This window comes from Pseudorasbora parva, chromosome 10, assembly GCF_024679245.1.
Source record: "Pseudorasbora parva isolate DD20220531a chromosome 10, ASM2467924v1, whole genome shotgun sequence".
NCBI lineage: Eukaryota > Metazoa > Chordata > Actinopteri > Cypriniformes > Gobionidae > Pseudorasbora > Pseudorasbora parva.
In genome coordinates, this window is record NC_090181.1 from 19,080,457 (window position 1) to 19,096,078 (window position 15,622).

General features: G+C 38.3%; 1 protein-coding gene across 2 annotated transcripts in view; it reads left to right on the forward strand.

Annotated features, from left to right (window-relative positions):
• The window catches only part of slc25a21 (solute carrier family 25 member 21), a 109,163-nt gene that overhangs the window by 2,674 nt on the left and 90,867 nt on the right, over positions 1–15,622 (forward strand). The window contains exon 1 of one of the 2 annotated variants that reach the window (XM_067455409.1): positions 1,215–1,438. The exons of the other annotated variant lie outside the window; for it this stretch is intronic. Within the exon in view, the coding sequence (XP_067311510.1) occupies positions 1,402–1,438 (37 nt within the window). The 5' untranslated portion in view covers positions 1,215–1,401. Of the gene's footprint in view, positions 1–1,214; positions 1,439–15,622 lie in introns of those variants that run through there. 2 annotated transcript variants of the gene reach the window in all.

Here is a 15,622-nt window from a genome sequence, read left to right on the forward strand (position 1 = left end):
CTCTTTCATAAGTGTTCTTAATGGGAACTTATTTTCTTTTCATCATTTATCTTAGTTTTATCCAGAAGGTCCGGAAGAACGGTCAGATGTTACCTTAAGTGTTTTTGGTATTGATTTCCTTTCCCTGCCCCTGTTATGCAGAGTAATTTGGTAAGATTTACACAAAAATGTTTTAGTTATGATTAGTTTCTGTGTAAACGTATCCGCCGACCGCAAATGGAGTGTGACGGGAAAAGACAGACAGCCTAAGTATAATTGAACTCAGTCCACCGCTCCACAGCAGACCCTCACTTAAAACACACTCAGACCAATCCTGTTTTAACTGGTGCATAAGTGTGAAATAAAGTTTAGGAGCATCAGACAAATAAATTAATGTAGCCTCAATCGAGAAGAAAGGAGTAGGCTAAAGCAAGATCAAATAAATAAAGGCAGTTAAAAGGAGGACTCTAGGAGAAATATTCACATTAGATGTCTGCGCAAATGGCCGTTTCCTCTCCTGCCCACGACTGGCCGCTACAATCAGAGCTGAATTAGGCCTAATATTTATTTCCAGAAACAATTTTACATGCCTCAGCAGGGCAATGATTGGACATGTTGTGGACAGATGTTTAGATGAGCTCATGTTTGAATGTTGATTTTGGAGGGTTCTTCTCTGAGCCTCCAAATCGCCTTCTTATACACCCACTCCCGTCGTTTTAAGACTTTTGTCACTGGACACAGCAATTCTGTGAACAAACTATATAATCAAAGTTCAAAAAATATTTATAATTGTGCAATCATCAGATAAGAGAACTTGACTGAATTTGTAATGTGCTCCTCAATGTGTAGAAAACCGTTCTCGAAATGAGGCAAAAACGCAATTAAACCATAATAAACATTACAAAAACAAACAGAGGAGATTTATTGACTGCTACGACTAATTACCTCTGGAGGAAATGTGCAGGATCATAATGTCACAAAAAATCAGTTGACTGCAACCAGGCATGAAGTATAATGGTAACATATGCAGCAAGGAGCTTAGACTCTCCAAACAGATCATATACCTCCCACAGGTACCTGCTGTAGATTGGAGCAACTCTTAAAAGAGAAAACACCACAAATGTGCGCAATATGCGTTTGTTTACACCACAAATGGATTACTTTCTTCTGGTGATAAAACAACACTCCCTCTAAGTCTGACCCATACGCCTGCGAGAACTAGGCTACTGTCGAACTACTGTTTGCATGAGCCGGATGTGGATTGTCGCTGTTGTGTCAGCTGTTTATCAGAGAGCCTGGCCTCGAACGGATGGAGTTTAGTCTGTCGGGGTAATGTATGAGCCAGCCAGGGGCCGCCGACGTTATCTTAATGGTATGATTTATGGAGGTCGCACGCTGAACTGAGCAGAGGAGCAGCGACAGATGGGGACGTGCGTGGGAGACCTTTCTACTGTAGACGGTGCGCGAGCACACACACACATACGCTCATCCATCATGCATTTTGTGTTGCTGTAAGCAATGAGGATAATTGCGGTGTTATGGTAAGAGTAGCGTGATTATGATTGTTCAACATGGGAGGCTGTGTCTGGGCTAGCGCTCGCGCTCGGGCTCATTTTCCGGGGAAATTATTAAAATGAGGCCTTTGGAGTGAACTGAAAAGGAGCTGGCTGGCTACAATATGTTCGATCGCCTGATATAACGGCGGTGATCTAATCAGTGATCTTAATGTTAACCACATACATTTTTGAAAAAAACTAACAAACATATTCTCCCATGTTATTCTCTCAACTCTCTGACTTCTATGCCATTGGCGAAAATTCATGTCAAGAACATTAGCTCATCTGCAGTGCATTTAAATGTTCTGAAATGATTTTTCTATTAAGAAATCTTGGCATATCTGACGTTGAGGGTTGGTAAAGGCTTGTTCCTGGTAAAGAAAATGTTTTCGTTAGTATTTTTTTTTTAAGTTGAGACTACTTCTGGCTCGTGAATATTATTAATCAGTGGTGAAGCTATTAAAGCAAGTTTTAGATTATTGTTGTAGATAATGCAGTCTTTCTAAAAGCCATTACTCAATAAAGTAATTGGATGTCTGTAAATGTAATAAAGTTTACAGCAATTATTGCAAATAATGATAACAACCAAAAATAAGTATTTCCAATGGGGATACATCAAGGTTCTCTCATGGGTGAACTTGACCTTAAACTTTTATGTCTGTGGTCAAAAAAAATCCTCGGTAGTGTTTGAAGAGGGGAATGGATCCAATGCTAACTTGTATTCAAGTCCTTTTGGTAAGCTACGTATTACGCCCACTTTTCACAATGCAGTCGATTTCCAATGTAGCCTATAAAATCAAGTCCTGCACTTGAAACATTTTCAATCAAATTTGCTGTGTCACTTGAAAATATGTCATGTTGCATAATTAAAATGCGTTGTAATTACATTATATATTATGCTGACTTTGTTTTAAACCTTTTACACGTTACCTCAAACAACCACAAAACAGGTGGTCTGACATACACACACACACACACACACACACACACACACACACAAAAACATTAAAAAGTCAAAAAAAGGAGGGGGGGTCTGAGATGTCAAAGATTTCCGAAGGAATGAATATATTAAAACATGCAGTCCCACTGGCCGAACACACTGTATTACATACAGTACCATAATACAGCACATGGCAGCAATAACATTGCTGGAAAGGAAACCGGCTAACAAGCTATGCTTAATTGAGCACTTAGTCTAAGTAGTCAAGGGCCATAGTTTGAATGACCCTGTAGGAAAATGAAACTGCACGGTAGATGATACACTGTGTGTGCATGCATTTGCGTGTAAGCATTCACTTTTTCTTGGACCGCTGTCCAGTTGGCTGTTGTTTGACCTTGTAATTAGCACAGAATGCTGATATGTCTTTTGGCTGGAGAAGAGCTTTTGATGGAGTGATCACAACATTGCATTGATCATAAAGTCTTGTATGAATGTATTCCCATAAAGGCTAAAAATAGCCTTCTAAGGAGCTCTCTTTTAGCTCTTAAAGTTCACTTTAAATTTGTAATTGTTTCTCAATTCACCATGCTATAATTTGCAATGACTTAACTGTGGTGGAAGACTTATGTTTTGCTCTGTTTGAGAGACAAATCTTTGTCCCGTTCCGGCTTTATATTGTCTGGAAACTTCGGGTGCATCTCTGCCCAGATTTACAGTTCTGTTGACGGCCTAGTTTGTCATTTGATGGAGAACCAAACATGTCAGAGAATTTTTGGTAAAGTACAAACGTCATAGATGAATCAAAGTTTAAAAAAAAGTAATGTATACATATTTTAGCTGAATCTAATTTGAGAAGCTAAATTGTAGTGAATTACAAACATAGTTGTTTAGTATAAATTTATGAATTGTAAATAAACCCCGTAATAAGTACTTGATTGTTGATGAGCATGTGACTTTTTAGGTTTATTTGCTCTTGTGTGTAGATAATGGCTAAACAATTATATTACAAATATAATTTATTTCAAATAAATTTACTCTCATACTATTATACTATATTATTCATAATTACACTACTATATAAAAGTGTGGTCAGTATGATTTTTTTTTTTTAAATTAAGAAAATATTTTTATTAATTTCTGAAACATTAAATTGATCAAATGACAGTAAAGACATTTATAAATTGATGCTGTACTGGTTTCAGCATTGGTAATCATAAGAAATGTTACTTGGCCAACAATTCAGGATATTAGAATGATTTTTGACACTGAATACTGGAGTAATGATGCTGACAATTTATGTTGATAAATTATTGATTTATATAAAATTTGTAAATAATTTTTTTAATAATTTTTTTTTATTGGGGGGGGGGGTATTAATGTTTTTACTCTGTTTTGGATCAAAGAAATGCAACGTCTGATGCAATTTTTTTGTAGATGCCACTTGTTTAATACTTTTAATACAATGTAATGCAATATAAATATGAAATCCTGTGGACATCTGTGTGTGTGTGTGTGTGTGTGTGTGTGTGTGTGTGTGTGTGTGTGTGTGTGTGTGTGTGTGTGTGTGTGTTAATGTGTATGTATTTATGTATGTATGTGTGTGTGTGTGTGTGTGTATATGTATATATGTGTATATATATATATATATATATATATATATATATATATATATATATATATATATATATATATATATATATATATATATATATATATATATATATATATATATTTATATATATATATATATTTAAAATATTGTGTGTGTGTGTGTGAGTGAGTGAGCGTTTATGTTTCTCTACTTTTCTGAGCATTTGTCTTTGAGCAACTATGGCTTTTCTAGCGAGTCAGAGCACAGGTCTGTAGCAGGGAGATGGCCTCTTCAGCTGGGTTAACCGACTCAAGATGAGCGGTGTGCGGGCAAGAACTGAAATCATAATGTGATTTGTTGTGCTTGGGAGCCAATTTGAGTCTTTTCGGTAGAGATCCCTGCCTGGTCGCTGCTTGGGCGCTTGGCGAGGAGACCTTAATTAGAGAAGCTCAAATGTATAGACACTTTTGATTATGCCTGATCTTGAGTTGTAAAAGGATGACATTGCCTAGGAGGGGGACATTGGCAAGAGAAGCCGCACAATTTGATAATGAAAACCAAAGCTTAGGAGAAAGGCTTGTTTTGAATTTGTTTACACATTTATTATCCTTTCAAAAGGAGCGCTTCATCCAATAAAATCAGGAAAGACACAGATGTCACAATCAAGAGGCACCAAGAAGGGATGGGGGGGAGAAATGAAGCGGTTTCCATTATTATGTTTGAAATATGGGCAATTATACAATGGAATAAAGATATAAAAAATGATGTTGGGTCATGGAAAAGCGCCCTAGTTTTACGTCTTGAATTCCTGTTTGCTCATGTTACCAAGTGGCACTGGATGGGCAATGGTGGGAAAGTGGGAGGGGATTATTGCACAATTTTGATGCTGACTGGTTTATAAATTAGTTTTGAATGATGGACAGGATCTTAATCCAATCAGGGATTTGGCCAGAGAAGCTGCTTAAGACGAATCATAAAAAGAAAAATGAAAAACTCTGGCGCAAGAGTTGTTTCGGATCTGATGTGTGATTATATCCTCACTTTGATTGAGGAGTTTTTCTTTTTCCAGTCTGTGAAAAAGGGTGCATCCTACCCAAATAGCATGTACACTAACATTTTTGGTCAACCTCTAAATCTTAAGCTGTCATAATGTTATAATAATCACTTCACTCTTCTGCTTTGACTCCCCTTATTTTCTGTCATTTATTGAACTGTTGTAGTCAGCTGTCTTGCATGCAGTTGCCAAACTTTGTGATAGGTGGCAGTAAAGAGCTATTTTGAAGTTTCACTCCCTCGCTTTCCTTTTTTTCCAACCTTTATAAATCTTTCACCAAGAGATGACGTTCAATGTTAAGGTTCAAGCTGAAGATTGAAAGCTTTTTATAGTTATAGAGAAGATTTATTCTGTTATAATTATGTAGGAGAATCGTATGGAACGGATGATTGTAAACCCTTTAATCTAGAAGCTTTTGCATTGTCCTATTGAAGAAAAATCCACACATAGGTTCTTTTTCCTTCCAGTGGACTGGTTTTCTAGTGCTGTTATGAATTTTCCGTCACCTCACAAAAATAAAGCACAACTTCCTGTTTCGTTGGTCCTCTCTCTCCTGCTGTGATTCCTATGATGGCTTTAGCCTCATCAGTAATGAGTCTCAGGACTTCAAAGTCCCTCTGGACTTTATATGACGTGATCAAATAGTGCTGATTTAATTTCCCACAAGAGCAATGGCTACTAGCCAGTGGCTTAGCTAACATTCCAAGAACACTCCAATCTGTCATTTGCCCAACGCCCGGGCAGCTCCACGGCAGGTGGTACAGCTCATCCTGACCGCGGCCTGACGTATTTGGCCGGTACATTCTATTCCAGATGCTGAAGTCCTGAGAACATGTTCGTACCAACGTCAAGAATCTGGATGTTTTGATAGAGAAATAAGTGAGATCAGGAGCAAAGGGGGAAATACGTCTCCATCCTCGAACATTGTCTCGTAGAGAATGAGACGTGCATGCAGAAATCAGTGGTGCAGAGAGAAGACCACACATTCTGAGGGATCCTAGGGGCTCTCTGCTCGTTTTGAAGTGCAGTATGGTGGAAAGGTTAAGCTATCAGTCTGCCGACTGTGGCAGCATTGGGGCGGCAGCAGCCTCTGATGAGAGATGACAGATGCTTTCTCCAGATCAAACTTTCCGGAAGGACACACCGACTGCTCTGCCGTCTCCACAGATGAGACTAAGAGGGTTGTGGATAAGAATCATATATGCATATGAAAAAACAATCAATAGAAATTGTGTGCACTCTTGCACACTTTTTTTGCTGCTGTTGTTCATGGCCATTTATTTGTAGATACAGTGGCCTCAAAGTATTGCTGACGCATCTCACTTAAGTACAGCATATCATTCCTATTACAAAATATCAAGCCATGTTGCTTTTAATCACTTTTTTTTTTTTTAAATAGTTGAATTTTTTTAAGTTAAGGGGTTGTTACACACCATCATAATTGAAAGGTTTTGCCTTTAAACAAAAAATGTTAAATGATCTGATATTTTAAGAGTCTTTATCCACATATAATTAAAGCGCATAGAAAAATCAACATATAAGTTATGTTTCCTTCCAATGCAATGGACTGATTTTAGTGCCGTTATGAATTTTCTGTCACCTCACGAAAATGAAGAACAACTTTCTTTCGTTTTTCCTCTCTCTCTCCTCTGCTGTAATTCCAATGATTGTTCCACTTTTAAAAGACTTTTGTAAATATAGCATTATTTTATGTATAAATATAATATATAAAAATATAAGCAGTGAGGCAGTTTTGTGAAAATAGTGATTCCCTAAAATAACCAAGATTATGCAAAACTACTAAAGTTTTTATTTTTATCTGAAATAATTTTTTCATCCTGGAAAATTCATCATTGCAGGAAAATTCATACATTATGGCTTGAATGTCCAAGTAGAATGTGCCAAGTTTAGGGCCACTGTATAATTATACTAAAAGGATACAATTAATTTATATTTGCAGTTTTGTTCTTCATTCTATCTAGTAGCATGAGCAGTATATTATACAGAACCGTGTAATGTTCATAATCTGATGGCTCAGCAGGTGTGTGTTAGTATGAGGGCAGAAGCAGAGCTGATGAGATGGGAGATATATCTCCTCTGTAAGCACTTGTTCCTTCCCAGGAGTCCATTGCCGCCCATGTAGAAAGGAATCTAGTATGGCTCTGGTGTCAGGCTCTGTCATGCATGGCCAGGCTCTGGGGTGATTTTGAAAAGGACCCTTTCCGCCTCAGTCGGCTGAATAGATGGAGCCCAAGGGGCACTTTTTCCACAGCCACCAATTTATCAGCTCATATCCAGACCGATATGGCCTGTCGTTGCCTGCGCTTTCCCTGTTTGTCCCTCTCAATGTTTATAAATGGCAGTGAGTGAATGGCAATGCCTGGCGTAGAGGAAATGTCTCACTGTGATTATGTGCAGGTCGCTGCCGTTTTTGCGGGTCTGTTTGTGTTTTGATTGCTTAGGGAAATGTTTTGTTAGGTAATTTTTTTCACAACCCGCCCACTCTCAGATTTAATTACATGTATGATATGTACTTATGAGTATCCTGAAAGAAACCGGCGCATTACGCACACTACTAACACTACTCAGTAATAGTTATGAAAAGTATCCACAGTAACATTATGGTTTTAATTTTTTCCCCCAAAATGGCTGGACAGAGGGCTACAATAATTGTCTCGGGGGCAATTAGGTAGAATGGCTGTGGGAGCAGCAAAGAAAGCCAAACATCCTGGTGCTGGGCTCCAGAATTCAGTCAGCTTGCGGGAAGCTGTTTGTGGGGAAGTGGATCAGGGTTTGTTTTCTTTCTCTGAGAACTCTGCCAGATGAGCAGCACCTGAATTTCAGAGCCCTTCGTTCCTTCTTTTCTCCTTCATCTTCATATGACCAAAACAATAAATAATGGGAACACCATGTATAATCTTTGGTGAAACAAAATAACATTAAACTTATTGTTCTGGCTTTAATATCTGATTGAATAAGCCACATTTGAAGCCGTTATAGAGTGCCACAGTCAGGTTCCAGAAGTAAAAATCCCATAATTTTCAACACATGAAACATTTGGATGTAAAGACATACCATGAGCTATGTTATAGATGTTTAGCAATAAACTTAATTTGTTTTTTGAATTCATTTACAAAGTTCACAGTGTTTCACCTTTTGACTTTTTGTCCGATTTTCAAATACTGATAAAAATAAATGGATAAATAGTTTCAACACTGCTGAAAAAGTGGGCAGACACTGTTGCACTCAATCAACATTATATTATATTATATTATATTATATTATATTATATTATATTATATTATATTATATTATATTATATTATATTATATTATATTGTATTGTATTGTATTGTATTAGATTTTTTTTATATTAGATTAATTTATGTATTTTGCTGTCCCTCCCGTATGTGTGTGTATGTGTCATTGGTTCCTTCTTCTGTATAAGATACTGTGTCATGTTATACAGTATTACGTGCTTTGTTCAATAAAAATGTAAATGTTTATATGTTGCTTAGCAACAGCAAATTAATGTATTATTATTGCTATTTATTTAATATTTATTTATTTGGTCAGAAAAATACAATACTGTTACCATGGTTGACATTGTGTGAATGCTTGAACTGTGGTAAAATGCGCAGCCTCAAGTTATTACTTTATTGCAGGGTTCCTCAAACTTAGCCATGCAGGGCCAGTACCAGCAGAGTTTAGCTCCATCACTAATCAAAGACACCTGTGCAAGCCAATAATCAAGCTCTTTATAGTTACTAGACGAAAATTACAGGTAGATGAGGTTGATAAGGTTTTGAGCTAAACTCTGCAGGACAGTGGTCCTTTAGGGATGAATTTGAGGAACCCTGCTTTATTGCATTGATCTTGAGTAAACGTAAGAATATAAAATGTGGTAAAATTAGTGAAGCTGAAAATCTCTCGAAAACAATGCAGTCAACGTGACCTAGTCAGACAGAAAGCAGGCAAGATGTGGAAATTTTATTCTATCCCATCCCCCTGTTAGGTCACACACCTGATATAAAGCGGACCAGCTTTAGCAGTCTGAATAAGTCTATGCTTTATAAACCAGAAGCTGAGCAGCTCATAAGTGATATCCATCATAACAAGGGGCAGAGCCGGCAGACCTATCTTTGAAAATGGAACAAAAAAAACAGAGTGGTGTGGGAAAAATGAGCATATTGCATGTGGGTAAATCGAATGTCATTCTGTCTGAGGCACTGCACTGCCTATATAGAAGACATAGTCCATTTACTTGCCATGCTAGAGGACCATATTATTTCCCTTAACTTCTGATCTAAGCGTGCTTCGAAAAGATGAGAAAACGAGCAAAAGAACAAGGCTTATAATTGACCTCGCAAATGAATGAAAATTAGTCTAGGCCCAGATCCAGGAATTGCTAATGAGTAAAACAGCAAATGACATAATTTTGGTGTTGTCAAAGAATGAACTTGTGTTAACAAGTGACTCTGTTACCTTGGCAAGGAATCTCTCATTTGCATAAAACTGCCATTTTTTTCCTACTTAAAGTGGTATGTTTAATGTGGAATAAAGGCACTTTAAGAAGGGCATGAAAAATGAACAGCACTCTGTCATTTTGTTTGGTTCTCTTGCATTTTTGTTTAGTTTTCTTACATTTGGGGGAGGAGCAATGGCATATTTGTCACTCTTGAGTTAGCACAGTCTCTTTTGGCCGAGACGAGTGAGGTTTGCCATTGCTCCCCTAAAAACAACAAGGCACTCCTGCCAAGCTTCCTAGTTAATTAGCGAAGCATTTCACACGCTGCATAACATCAAATAGGAAATGGAAAAGTGACAAAATTTTGAGAATTTGGCAGGGTGTGAGATTCAGGCTGAGCTTGAGGTTTCCCAAGCAGTCCTGTTACCTGGTTTAACTGAACAGGTTCTACAGGTTCTTTTGCTCATTATATTCATCTGAGTATGTATCTGAGGCACATATTTCCGTCAGAAATATATTCCCCTAAAGTCATCATTAGCCTTAATTAGTTTAGTATTATTTACGAGCTCTTCCCTAAACTGACTGTGAAAGCTAAGAGAAGAACATAAGGAATGTGTTGAATTGAAGTTTAATGTACCCACGGAGTGAAGCCTGTGTGGAAAGACAAGTTTAATCCCCCCCAGCAATATGTACATTGGCTTTCGTTTTATGTTAAATTAAATTGTTCTGGCTTAAAACATTTTAGTACTGCTTAAGTGATGATTAGTTAATTTGTTTGTTTGTTTTAATTAGGAGAAAGCTATTACATTTGTATTGTGATATTGTCTGTTTTGGAATGACAGTTGTTTTATTACTCATCTTCCAACCAAATAGTCAGTAAGAGCCTTGCTTCTTTGCGAAAAAGGAACAAGGACTGTCCTATAAATTACTGAATGTTAAAAAATAGAATTACTAATCCCTCTATTTCATGCCTGACTATTATACGTTGATTGGCGTCCATAATATCCATGTAATGATGACTGCCAAATGTTACAAGAAAAGAATAGCAATGCTTTAATTGTCAGCATTTTCAAAAATGTCAACCAGAGAATTCTTTAGCTTGATATGGCAGCTCAAACCTTCATAAAGCAAGATTGACATACATCACACCTGTTCTTAACCTGATAATATCTTCATCCAAAACCTTCCCTCCTGCAACAGACTGCTCAATCTCCACCCAACTTCCTTATAAGCCTGGGCAAACTGTCACCGCATCAGCCGCAACAGTCTGGGGAGTTGAACTTGACTGGAACATATGTCTTCAATTTTAATAGCCCTTCATTCCCCCAGATGGCCTGGAGGGGGGAAGGTTGCCTGAGAAGCTGCGTTTCATGTAAGAATAATTTGTGTTAAGTAGCTGGGCGATCTGTTTGTTACGCTAGAGCTGACAGTTTGTTTATGTTTCTTGAGGAGTATGATGGATGGGGCAGGAGTTGATGCTAATTAGGCTAAATTGTTGCTAAGAATGCAGTGGGCCTGCGCCACACTGCATAGGCCAGCTCCCATTGTTCCTGTCTCTTCGCACTCGAGGCGTAATTGAATGGAGCTTGCAGCCATTCATCATTGTAGCGAGAGGCAGGAACAGGAAGTTAGAGTCTGAGGCACTACGGACAGGGAGGGCTGGGGACAAACTGGTTGGGCATGGGGCGTGTCACAATGACTTCATCTCTCATGTTGTCTTTAAATCTGTCTTGACACTTAAAGACACCATTCCAAAAACCTAGTGAGCTACCCATTGCAAGGTACCTTAAATGGCAGCATCCTAACAGAGATGGAACCAAGTGGGCTGTTTGTAACACTCTATGCTCCACATTGATTAATGGTATAATTTCGATTAAAATAATTTTAGCCTTTTAAAAATATATATAATATTGTTAATGGGATTGAATGAATATTAAGTAAATTTTTAATAAGTGGTAAATTGGCATTTCTCCTGGTTTGTCCTCTGTCTTTGAGGTACTTTTTTGTTTTGTTTTTACTGGGCTTGTTGCATTTTATTCTGGGATTTACATTCTCTTTGAAGGATACATGCAATTCTGCCTTAAAACTGGGACAAACAAATGATCTTGGGGGTCAGCTTTTGTTTGATATTTTGGAAAAGCCTTTGTATTGGGGACATTCCTATGATGTCTCACTAAAAAGCTCACAAGGTTTTGAAACAGAGCTGAATTCTTATAGTCTGTGAATTGAATGTGTAGTAAGTGAATAAGCAGTTAGCAGATGACTGTTTGCATTAATAATGCTAATAAAGTAAGGCTAACTCTAGAAATAATTACTTTACAAAGTAAGATGGCATCATCTTTTAAAGGCATTTGAATTTGATGGGTTTCTTGTACCACTTCCATATCCTCTGTTCTTCTGCCTATACCTCCATGTGTCCTGTTCCTTAATTTCACCCATACATTGCTTGTGGCACCTTCTCAATGTTCACCTTAATTTGTTTTCTCCCCTTTCCCCCTACATTTATTTTCTTTGGTCTGCCCTTTTTCCTGAAGCAGGAAAGTGAGGAAATGACTATTTCAAATCGGTAGACCTGTGGTCCACAGCCCAGCGGGGCCAAGACCCCCAATCATCCACTTCATCCACACGTGCCCCTGACAGCCATGCTAATGACCTCCACTCAGATTGTCTTGCTTCTCACTGTAAGGGTGTTACAGAGTAATTTCCGCCTTACTGTAACTTTATGCTAAACCAAGACATATGAGGACCACACTCAGAACCCCCGTCTCACGTCAGCTCTGTATATGTTGCGAATGGATAGAACCCAGTCAACACTCTTGACCTTCAAAGTCCTATTGCCTTAGAGAAAGACAGAGACATCGTTGTTTACTGGTCCCCTACAAGTGTTTCTGGAGAAACATGTGTTAGCAAGTAACCTCAAACACGTACATTCACCATACAGCAATGTCATCTGCAAACAACACATTATGACAGGGTGGAGGGGATGGGTTGGCTCGTGAAAGAGAGCAGAGCATACTTAAGATGGGTTTAACTTCAGAGAGGGACACTTAAATTGTTCTGGATGACTGTTACTTAACTAGCCCCTAGCTAGCATGGAATGGGTTAGCATTGTCTCCAGTCATGACCTAAACAAACAATGTCCTTTCAAAAGTGCTTCAATAGACTAATTATGTTTGCAAATGTAAGACAACCTCTTGACTTGCAAGAGATCTTGCAAACCTCCAAAAAACTTCTGAAAATAAGCCTAGCATTTAGAAAATATGCTCTGACAAATTGATGTTCCCTTGTGTGCAATGCAAGTTTAGTTTGCCAACTTAAGCTTTATAGTTTGCCAACATTTCCCCAACTTAAGGAAATAAAAGGACACTCCACTCATATAGGGAAATAGGGGGCACTGTTCATTTCTTTGTACCACATATGCCATTTGGGATTTTAATCTGATAAATACTACATGCAAGGTCAGCAAATAAAGCTGGTAGCACCTAGTAGTTAGCTGGTAGCACCTAGCTCTCCCTTAAAGCTAAAGTACACTTCGCTTTTTACGTGTATGCAAGGGTCAGCGTACAGTGTGCACTGTTGGAATGCTATGCATGTGCAGGTTGCATTTAATGTTTTTTGCAGTATTTACACGGATTGTAATTGCTGGCAAAAGATTGCTCAAAACTGTGCAGGCGAGTGCTCAAAACTGCTGTGCGTACGAGTCAAAAGTATACTTAGCAAGGCTGTGCATTTTGCCTGCATATACGCTCCCGTGAATAAGCTTAAACAATGAAGTATACTTTCGGCTTAAAGGGTTAGTTCACCCAAAAATGAAATATATGTCATTAATGACTTACCCTAATGTTGTTTCACACCCCTAAGACCTCTGTTCATCTTCGGAACACAGTTTAAGATATTTTTTTATTTAGTCCAACAGCGTATCGAAGTGTATGCACACTATGCTTTCTATGTCCAGAAAGGAAATAAAAACATCATTAAAGTAGTCCATATGTGACATCAGTTAGTTAGTTAGAATCTCTTGAATCATCGAAAAATACATTTTGGTCCAAAAATAACAAAAACTACGACTTTATTCAGCATTATCTTCCCTTCCGCTTTTGTTTTCATACCTCAAATAAAGATTCAAACGGTCATGAATCAGCGTATTGATTCATGATTTGAATCGTGTGTCAAACTGCTGAAATCACATGACATTGGTGATCCGAATCATGAACCAATAAGCTGATTCATGACTGTTTGAATCTTTATTTGAGGTTTGAAAACAAACTTGGAAGAGAAGACAATGCTGAATAAAGTCGTAGTTTTTGTTATTTTAGGACCAATTGTATTTTCGAAGCTTCAAGAGATTCTAATTAACTATCCGCTGTCACATATGGACAACTTTGATGATGTTTTTATTCCCTCTATTACCATTAACAAAGAGTTTGTGTTTCACATCCATCTTTTGTGATTTGGTTTCCATTCTTGCATGTTAAATCAAGTTTAAATATCACCCTTACATGTCAAGAAAGAATCTCTAGTCTTACTATTACGATACTCCTAACACATGTTGCTACTAATTCTACAACTCGGTCCAGCTGTACAACAAATATTGTTATAATAACCCATGACCAATCTCCTTTCCGGCAAACACTGGGTAAAGTCACATTATCATATAATCCATCCATCAAGGTATGTGTCAGATGATTAGTGGGACAGATTTCTGCAGGCTTTAAAGCGGCGTATACATGTTCGGTTGTAGGTTACGGTCTTGATGGGGGAGGTCAGAAGGAGGAAGTGAGTGTGTTCGGATGGGCGAGAGTGAAACCCGAGCATGATTGAGTTAAGGAAAGGAGAAGAAGCCCTCCGGCTCAGAGTCGGATGTTGTGTGTATACATAGGAGTCCTGTCATGCTACCCTTTAAACAGGGGGAGACGACTTACAAATTGCAATGGGACTCCTTTGCATGCCAGGGGTAGTTTTGTGTCCATTGTGGTATGTGTGCACATAAGGCGGTCGTATGTGTGTGGTTGTGCGTAGTTGTACCTGTGCATCCTCATTTTGTATGAACACTGACATTGCAAATACACGGATGTTTCCATCCGTTTTTAAGACCGTTCTTGATCCAAGATCACACAAGACCACATAAACAGATTTAAATTCTTTATATTATTCCCAATTACCTGCACTTTCTTGTGGATTATGTGGAACACAAATAATTAAGAATTGATTCAATTAACTAATCAAATTCTCAGCCGCCACAACAACAACAAAAATCTTGTGCTTCCTTTTCTTGTTTTCCTTGTGCTTGTTTTTTTTAACTAGGAATTTGTTCTTGCTGCTTGCTCCACCGTTCTTTGTCTTTGATTTGGCACAGCGTGTGAGGTGCTTTTTAAACTGTGGGAAAAAATGTCCCAAACGAAGAGCGGAGTGGAGGCGCCGCTCAACGCTGCAGAAACGTTAAGCAAAAGCAGATGTTATAAAGTTTACAGAAATCAGAACATTATTTTCCTGTTTCCATCGCATTCTTCTAAACACTTAGTGAACAAGCTTTGAAGTCACCCAAGAAATCTAGTCTGCGGGAGGAACGATAGCATCTCGTAGGGGAACAGCGCGAGGGAGGGGCAAATGCGTCTCTCCTCCAGCGTTGCTCTGTCAGAACCAGTTTTGCACTGATGCAGACAGAGCCATTCAAGGCCATGGCAGACGCCGCCCCCTGCACACGCCAACACCACTGTGGTCCTCGACGTGGATGGCTGTGTGTGTAGCTCCATGTATCCAAGATAAATCAGATATATCCGAATCTCTTAGAGGTACAAGGGCAAGGGACCACTTTGCTTTTATTTCAATGAAATAAGACAATCAAAGTGTCCTAAAGTGTCTGTTACCTAAGTGGCCTGTTGGCCTCTACCCTATTGTTTTAAAGTCAAAATTCATGTGCACTTGTTTTTGATTTAGAAAGGCAAATCACTTTTATTACCTTTAATTAGAAGGAAAGGAGACAAACAAGTGTGTTTTCCTGTTTCAACTTTCCAAGTTAAGCTCTGTGTCAGCTC